The following is a 9,411-nucleotide window of genomic DNA, read 5'->3' on the forward strand; positions in this document are numbered from 1 at the left end:
CACACAATTCCTCTCGCATCTGCTCTCAGGCAGCATTTCCAATGTTTTGTGTAAGTCAATTGGACGGCGAACAAAAAAAGCCATTTGCTCGGTATTATTTAAAACAGACTTCATAGGGCCACCCTTTTGTGGAAGCTTTATTTGCACTAAATGAATAATCTTAATTGCATCACTCTCGAATTAAAAATCAATGTTAATCAAGTTGAGAGTAGTAAATATCAGTTTTCATTGTGCCTGGGTAGAGGGCATTTTTCTTGTGTTGCAAATAAAAATACAAGTCAAATAACTTTAAAAGAGCATTATGTTCTGCTACAAATACAATTGAAACGGATTGTTTAGGAGCAGATCAGAAATGGTACAGAATTTTGCACTTAATTTCCTCAGTTATCATTTACAATAAGAACCTCTGGGCTTGACAGCCAAGTCTAAACAGTAGTAAATTAGTACAAATTTATACTGATTTTACTCTAATAATCGTAATAAAAGCTTATAGATTTGGCACTAATTACATAAATGCCTAATGATCTTGAAAATTACTCTGGTTAGAAATATATTACTAATCTAAACTTTGTTGTTGGCTGGCTCTGAAAAATCAGAACATTAGAAATGGTTCGCTTCACTTGTGCAAAGCACTTTAAATTGTTCAAGTAGTATAACATATTCAAGAGGAAAATAAAGAGCATTTAACTTTATTTACAGCCTTAAGTGGAGTTGGGAGCCAAGCTGAACTTAGAAACTTTGACCACAAGAGCAGGTTAGGGGCCAGCCTGAGAGCGTGGGCCGGCGGAGGAGCGAATCCGAAAGGCAGCCTCGAGGGAAGGGTGCGGAGCGCAAGGACGCGCACTGAGCGCATCCCGCACCCACACCCGCAGTGCCGGGGAAGCCAGCTCCCCTTTGGGCCCTAGGCGGGCTGTGGGTTGGGGCTTTGTAGGCCCCAGGGCCCAGCCTGGGCGCCTGGATCCCTGGCGCGAGTCTGATAAGCAGCGGCTAAGTCTGGGAGCGTTATACAGGCCGCGGCGAGCCCCGGGAGGACCACAGCAGGCCAGTGTGGCCGAGGCGCGCGGGAGGGGCGACTCTTGGGTCATGCCGAGGTCACGCCCTGCTCTGGTCTCTGCCCCAGGCCTGCTCTTGGAAGAGTCCAGCTCTGGGAGTCGGAGCTGAGCCCGGGAAGCGGGCAGGGCAGGACCGGGGGAAGGCGAAGTGTGCCCTAGAGGAGCCCGGGGAGGCACTGACAGGCGCGCCCAGAGGGCTAGGCGGCACCGCTGCTCCTCTGCTCCGAGGCTGAGGCTGCCAGGGCTGCGGCCGCCGCCTCCTACGGGCGGGCAGGCGGGCGGGCGCGCGGGCGGGCGGAGTGGGGGACTCTCCGGGCGCTGACATTTGCAGGCTGCCCTCCTGATTGGTCCCCTCGCCAAGCTGCTCACGGGTTCATTCAACTGTTAAGCACCTCCCCGTCTCTCTAAAGGACATTATAATGCAAGAAGCCCCCTTTTTAACCACAAACCGAATTTTCTTTCATTTAGGTGATCTATATATATCTATATCGTATAGCTTATAGCTTATATCTATTTTAAATAACTTAAAGCCGCTAAAATTTGGGGGGGAACAGCTTTCGCCCTGGAGCGGTGCGCGATGCTGTCTCACGCCGACCTCCTGGACGCCAGGCTAGGTGAGTGCGCGCCTCGCGCCTGGGCAGCCAGGAGAAGCCTGGGCAGGAAATTGTCAATTTGTTCCTTATTTTACCTTAATGCACCCTAAATGGACTAATTTCTTTAAAAGTAATTGTGCTGTATTAAAGTTTAATTTGATTTAACATCGTCTTTAAAAAAATCTATGGAATATGTAGAACCGAAAAAAGGAGTTAGGGAATGTTGCTACTTTTTGTTTTTCTTATCCCACCCCCTTTAAGGTTTTTTTTTTTTTTTTTTTCTGAAAGGCGATCTGCCCTGTGATAATTTGTTTAGGGGTGTTTCCTTTTCTTTTCCTCTCCTGTTTGCTTTGGTTTGGGGTTTCTTTCTTCGCTTCTCGTTCTCTCACCTCACTACCTGCCTCCCTCCTCCTTGTCTAAGTAAGGTTGGATTTGTTTAAAAAACAATGTGGCGAGAAGGAGGAGCAGCTACCTCCGGGGCGGATTTGCTAAGCGTGCTGGTCGAGAAGGAGAAAAACAAAATTCGTCCTCACAAGCATCACTACCTTCTGCACTGGACTCAGCCTTTCCAATGGCTGAGCAGAGCGCGCCTTGTACTTCTTCTCAAGGAAAAGTTGAACCCTCTCAAGTTTGCCTTGCTGTTTTGTCCGTGGAGTTTACTGGAGTTTCTGTAATGCCAGCTGGGTTACTGGGCTCTGGGTTTCCGGTTTAGGAATCTTTGGTGATGGATGTGACTCCATTTCCCAAACACTTTCTCTGATTTGAGGGGGAGGCGGAGCTGATTTGGGTTGATTTCGGGGGGTGAAGGTTTGGAGACTTACTTATCTTCTAAGGTGAAAGGAAATCCGGCCGGTGGTAGAGTTCGGCAGACTGCCTCAATTCAGGTGCTGCCGCAGCCGAGGTTGCGTCTAATTCTCTTTCTATTCTCCCACCCCTCGGGTCTAAGGATTTGCTCTCGATTTCCGAGGGGCGTCAGGGATACAGGTTCTGAAAGGGCGTCGGAGTTACCTTTTATTGCTGGGCCTGAGAGTGTTTTATTGCAGGAGAAAAGAAAGCCTATGCTTATTTGCTACCCGAGCCAGCTGCGGAGAGAGGGGGAAAGGGCCAGGAGGTGTTGCTCCAGCCCGGCTGTGCGCCCTGGTAGTTTCGTCCCTGGGGCGCGAGTGGGCGCGGAGCCGAGGTTGAGGCTGCAGGAGGATTGCTCAGGGAAGACAGCATCTCAGTAACCATTGTGACCCCTTCCCTCCTCAGGTATGAAAGATGCAGCCGAGCTGCTGGGCCACCGGGAGGCGGTGAAGTGTAGGCTGGGCGTGGGGGGCTCAGACCCCGGGGGCCATCCAGGGGACCTGGCACCAAACTCGGACCCAGTCGAGGGAGCCACGCTGCTGCCCGGAGAGGACATCACCACCGTGGGCTCCACACCGGCTTCGCTGGCGGTGAGCGCCAAAGACCCGGACAAGCAGCCCGGTCCCCAGGGCGGCCCGAACCCCAGCCAAGCCGGCCAGCAGCAGGGCCAACAGAAGCAGAAGCGCCACCGGACGCGCTTCACCCCAGCACAGCTCAACGAGTTGGAGAGGAGCTTCGCCAAGACCCACTACCCCGACATCTTCATGCGCGAGGAGCTGGCGCTGCGCATCGGGCTGACCGAGTCCCGAGTGCAGGTACGCAGGGCGCTGGCCGGAGACGAAGGCGAGGAGCGGGTGGCAGGATTTGGGCAAAGGGAGCCAGGTATTTCCTTCCCCTCCCGGGAACCCGGGCTGCGCTCCGGCCACTTTTGCACACTTGGGTTGAGCTAGCTGCTTTTCTGCCCAGAAACTAGTCCCGATCACCATCCCCCAGTGACATGCAGGGCCCATCTCCCACCAGCGTAGCCACCACCCTGCCGACAGTCCTCACAGCCAAGCGCGCATTGTCACACGCTCACTGCTCTCCAGAGGCAACTCCGCTCCTGGGGCGGCTGGCCGGCTGGCGCGCGCCTCCCGCCAGCCCACAGTATCGACAAGTATTTTATGACGCTAATGAGCTCGTGTGAAGCTTTGGGGTAGAAGGGGGAATGCAACAATCGTACAGAAAACATGAGGAGAGGAAATGAGACGCGATGAGCACCTTAAAAAAAAAAAGCTACACTCGCATTTCGACGCGTGGCTTCATTTTCCTAAATATCATTCTCTCGCCACTCTCAGGCGAACTCTCCTCAGCTTTGATGTTCACAAGGGGTTTGCACCACCAGCGCGCCACAAATGGCCTGGAGAGCCTCCGCAGCTGTGAGCCCTGGAGTTTTTGTTTGTGCATTTAAAATTCTTTAGATCCTCCCAAGGAAACTGGGAGGGAGGGGTTGGGTGGAAAAATGAAGGCTTTCTGTTTTAGATATCGGACCCAAAGAACGAGCATTTAGGGTGGGAAAGGTTGACCGGTAGGGAGACAAGTTAGTATTAACCCCTTATTCTGAACCACCCTTCAAGTTGTAAATTATATACAGTATATTCACAGAATCATATCTACCATTTTTCTGAAAATTAAGGAATAAAATAATAAGCCTGATTAATTCAAGATTTACTTTACGCTCTCTAAAGAATGAAAACAGTATCAGATATTTTACAGGCAGGTGCCTGGAAGTGAAATTCTATGTGCACTTTGCTTTGAGCTATCCAGGGTGCTGAAAAAAACCTTCCTTCCCTGTCTTGGGATATATTGGTGTTTTCAGTCCCGCATCCTGGGTGTCAACCTCACTAGTTGCCACCTGCTTTTATAAAATAACGGTAAAGATCTCAGTTGCTTTACATTTGATCTAAAAAGTGAGCAACGAGGGTGTCCATAATCACAGCGTTAATATTTCCATTCTCACTTGGCATTTAAAAAATAATCTAAACAGGAAAAGTAGCACAGTCTTCTGTTTTAATAGTAAATGAATATCATTAAAGACTTAAAATAGTCAAATTAATAAAATAATATTCAGGGTAGAACATAGTGATTAATATTTTGATTCAATATAAATCTGGGTGGTTTTGTTAGTGAACTCTGAATGGTCGGAACCATGGGCCATTGACATTATGCACTAAAAGAATATTAATTTCATTGTGTAGATGTATATTACCAATGTCTTTTAAATCTTTAACCTTTCCCCTTTTCTAAAACCGGAAGTTTAGCTCAAACCTTTATAGAAATATATAATTCCAGTACTATGTTCATTATAATACTTGATTGTTGGTTCAATGTTGGAGGTTGGAAATTCATAAAATTTGCTTTTGTCCAGCAAAAACATCAACTATTAATTTTTGTTTTAAAGAGTAAAATGCTGTGTCTTAACCCAGATATACTGGTAATTAGTTCAAATTAAAATGGAACTTAGAATCACAAATAAAATATAATTAGACACTGATTTTATGAAAAAAAGAAAATGAGGTCTATTAAGCTTTATTAGGTCTTCTAAAGGTTAATGACAGTGATTCTTTTAATGGAAAAAGTTGTAAATGAAATAAAATATAAACTACATGGTAGAAATAGTTATTTGCAAAAAGTACACAAAAATATGCAAAAAAGAAAGAGACAAAGTACTTTAATTGTTATAGTATAATGTTCAACCAAAGATAATAGCTTGAGGCTGTTGATAGAAACAATTTAATAGAATGGGAATTTCAATATTTTTAAAAATAATGTTTCATAGTTTAAAAAGTAATCAGATCAATATAACCTTCTTAATTAACATTTCAAAATGATTAACATTATGTAATGTAATGAAAAAATAATTTATGGAAAATGTATTTACTTCACAATTCACTGTACCATTGCTCCTTGACCAAATTCAAATTAAATAGTAATTGGTTTATGTTGGTATGTGATAAGTACTTCATAGTTTTCTTTATAGTTAACAGATTGCCACACATTCTTTTCAGTATGTGGGCCACTGCACTGATTAAGAATGATCTAAACATTTAATTTATTGCAACTGCATGTTTTCAGAGGCACTTTTTGAATGTAGGGCAAATTATTCAATATACTTGTTTTTAATCTATATCTGTTATACATCACACTTTTAAGTATTAAAGCACCTCTACCCACATGGAGGCCAATTCCATGTGTGATATTGCTCCCCTTTTCTGGCTAGTGTAATAAAACCATTCCTTTTATAGCATGCCATTATTAGAAACCAATTTCAGAATTATTTATAACCTGGAATGGCTTATTAAGCAGCAATGCGAGAATCATGCAAATTACGCGATCAAATGCAATATAATAAGCATAATCATTAGTCTCTAGCACGGATTAATTAACTTTCAATATTTTATTTACATAAAAACCAAATCAGTGAAATAACTTCTGCACAGTCAGGCTTGCCTTTCAATATTTTATACGAACAAAAATAATGTGCTGTAATTCCACTGACCGTGTCCCCCAGAATGGCCCTGTCACCTGCCACATCTTAATAGGGGGACAAGCTGAGAGTATTTTCTAGTTTTCTAATGGAATGAGAAATTGCATTTTCTCCCTCTTCCAGCACTATTAAAGTGTAATGAATTCGGCCCAGAGTTCACGGCTGGCTGATCGAAATGAACCTGAGATCTAGGCTTTAATACAGCTCCCCAGATTTCCTCCCAAATCTTCACATTAATCATTTGCTGGATTCCAATGAGATCTTCATAAAGCTTTTGCTTTGAGGGGGGAGTAATATTCTTTCTTTCTCCCTCTCTTTCTCTATTTCTGAGCCATTTATAGTGGGGGAATTAAACGGGCTATATATTTTAAAATACATTTACAGTATGTCTATATTACTGTAACAGCAGATATCATCAAAGTGGATTTTTAGATTCCAACCTCCATTAGATTCTCACTGTTGTATTAAGCATTTTCCAAGAAAGGCTGCATTTCAAGCTGACTACAAAGTTGGTCTGTGGCTGCGGTTAATATAGTTCCTGGAGTTGTCATCCATGTGTTCTGAAAATCTCCCTTAGGTTTTGCCTGCATTTTAATCTGTCATGCTCTAGTTTTCATGTGGAAACATTCGCATTTTTAAAACATATGCATCATAGCTTGGAACAGAGGCGCTCAGATCTCATACAGATTTTTTTTTCCCCAACCCCAGTAAACCATGAAACATAAAAAAAGTGTAACCATCATTTGACTACTAACCCTCAAACATAATTGAGCACAATTTTTCGATTACTCCTATAATATTTAGTTCTTTCACAGATATTCTTTTCCGCTGGTGTCTGAGCATATCCCAGGTTCAGAAACCTTTTGGGCAGTGATGTTTGCTATTGAAATTCTACTGGACATTTTCTCCCCCTTTCTTCTGCTCCTCTCTCCACTCCTCCACCACCTCTTGGCCTCCAAACAACCCAGCATTTCAGGTTACACTGGCACCTGCAGTGTGCTAGGAACTGTTCTGGATTTTATAAGATACATTTCAAAATATAGCCAGTGCTGCATGGAAGACATGGGGACCATGTGGACACAAAGGTTTTCTGTTAAGGACCCCATTCTGTCCAACACCCCAGCACTGGGTAGGCACAGCAAAAGGGACTTGCGGGGAGGTTTATCTCTCCTCAGAAGGTCACTAACAGCTCAATCCCGCCACATTGATCTCATCCACCATCAAGGGCCCTGTTTGCCTCATTAATCCACCATGCCACTAGCTCTGGGGCTGCATCTAGAAAGACACAAGGCATATTTACCCACTGCTAATACTGGGGTGGGTAGCAATGCAGGAAATGGGGGTAGCAAGCAGAGAAAGATGAAGCATGGTGAGGGCGAGGGGAAGAGAGGAAGGCCAAGGCTGGCTCAGAGAGAATTCTGCTTTGCAATGCCTTTCACACTGGTAGGCAGAGCGTGTGTCCTGAACACAAGGCTGGCTTTCTGAGAAAGAAAGCAGGGATGTCTACACTCTGATGCTTTAGCTTGTAAACATTACTAGGTTAAGGGACACGAATCACTGTTTGGACTACAACTACAGTAGTCAAATTGCAGTCGACCAAATTCTAAGAGGAAACTCAATCAGTACCTGAGCTGTGTCCCACAGTATTTATATTTAGGCATAGTATGCCTTCAGTTTTAAACTGCAAGTCTGCCAAGTAAGCATGTTGGTGATTTTTTTCTCTTAAAGATCAAATTCGAATAGGTAGACATAGGTAGCTGTTTTGATGAGGCAACTTATTTTATATCTTCCAGACAACTCCTGTGTGGTAGTGAATCTGACATTTGTAGGTACATGGTCCTAGTAGCGTCTGAGTTTCCTGGGCCGGTGTTAAGGACGAAAGAGTAGGAGGCTTATTTTCATTTGGAGTATATTTTATCAAACACCTCTTCCTGAAAAAGGCATCTGGTGTTTAACCAAAATTAAATTTGTTTCCTAATTGTGTTTAAAAGTGTGTTTTAAACTTGGTCTCTTTTCATTTGTATTGGTCAGAAATTTTACTTTTAGGTTATAAACGAAAGTGGGAGGGCGACTTGTGAGTACTGGAGGCCTCCTTACCTGGTGGCCCCTAAATCACTGAAAGGAATAGGCTTGAAAGTACTCAGCAGCGGGCTGCAGCACAGGCGCCTAAGCCTAGACAAAGATGCCCTTGGATTGGGCGGGGAGTGGGTTAGGAGACTGTGGTAGCAGCACCGAGTGCTCTGGGAGGAATCAGAAGTCACGCCGGCGACCCAAGCAGCACAGTGGCTCCGTGCTGCTCACTCGCCCACACCGATCACTATATTAACCTCTCTGCTCTGTCAGCTGTGGTGTTAGGGTTTTCTTTGTTTTTGATTTTGAAACTGGTCATGTCACCCAGGGTCCTTCATCAATTTCCAAATTTCCAGCGTTTCTGAAAATTCTATACCCCATCAGTGTTATAAGACATGCTATTAAGCCACATGGGTACGCATGTTTATCTTCATTTGTATACCTGTGGACGGAGCCTTGACACATGTCTGCCTGCAGACCTGTGCATCTGTGCGGTGCACGGAACGCGGCGGTGTGCAGGGGCGTGGTAAACCCCGGGGCAGATCACCCGGGAGCGCGCAGGATGGGGCCGAGGAGCCGGTGAACTCGGATCTCAGGCTGGGTGGGGCCGCCGAGGGCCGGCCGAGGGCGCTGGCTCGACCTGGGGCTGACCACCTGCCTGGGACGCGGGTTTCTGGGGTCCCTGCCCCAGCCCCCCGAAGCTGCCAGGCCGCTAACAGCGCTCTGTCTTGTTCCCGCCCTGCCCGCTCCAGGTCTGGTTCCAGAACCGGCGCGCCAAGTGGAAGAAACGCAAGAAGACCACCAACGTGTTCCGCGCGCCCGGCACGCTGCTGCCCACGCCAGGCCTGCCTCAGTTTCCCTCCGCCGCGGCCGCCGCGGCCGCCGCCATGGGCGACAGCCTGTGCTCCTTCCACGCCAACGACACCCGCTGGGCGGCGGCCGCCATGCCGGGCGTGTCGCAGCTGCCGCTGCCGCCGGCGCTGGGCAGGCAGCAGGCCATGGCGCAGTCGCTGTCGCAGTGCAGCCTGGCGGCCGGGCCGCCGCCCAACTCCATGGGGCTGTCCAACAGCCTGGCGGGCTCCAACGGCGCCGGGCTGCAGTCGCACCTCTACCAGCCCGCCTTCCCGGGCATGGTGCCCGCCTCCCTCCCCGGCCCCAGCAACGTGTCGGGGTCGCCCCAGCTCTGCAGCTCCCCGGACAGCAGCGACGTGTGGCGGGGCACGAGCATCGCCTCTCTCCGCCGCAAGGCGCTAGAGCACACAGTCTCCATGAGCTTCACCTAATGCAGCGCGCCCCCGGCCCGCGCGCCCCACGCACCCCACGC

The 9,411-nt window shown here is 47.2% G+C and overlaps 1 protein-coding gene across 1 annotated transcript; it reads left to right on the forward strand.

The window, feature by feature from the left end:
- The first annotated feature begins 1,629 nt into the window (after positions 1 to 1,629).
- On the forward strand, positions 1,630 to 9,370 carry Otp (orthopedia homeobox). The gene is made up of 3 exons (XM_005386024.2): positions 1,630 to 1,666; positions 2,897 to 3,306; positions 8,840 to 9,370. The coding sequence occupies exons 1-3, from the start codon at positions 1,630 to 1,632 to the stop codon at positions 9,368 to 9,370; spliced, it is 978 nt and encodes a 325-aa protein (XP_005386081.1).
- The last annotated feature ends 41 nt before the right edge of the window (positions 9,371 to 9,411 follow it).

The sequence above is a fragment of the Chinchilla lanigera genome, unplaced genomic scaffold (assembly GCF_000276665.1).
Source record: "Chinchilla lanigera isolate Chin_1 unplaced genomic scaffold, ChiLan1.0 scaffold00024, whole genome shotgun sequence".
NCBI classification, from domain to species: Eukaryota; Metazoa; Chordata; class Mammalia; order Rodentia; family Chinchillidae; genus Chinchilla; species Chinchilla lanigera.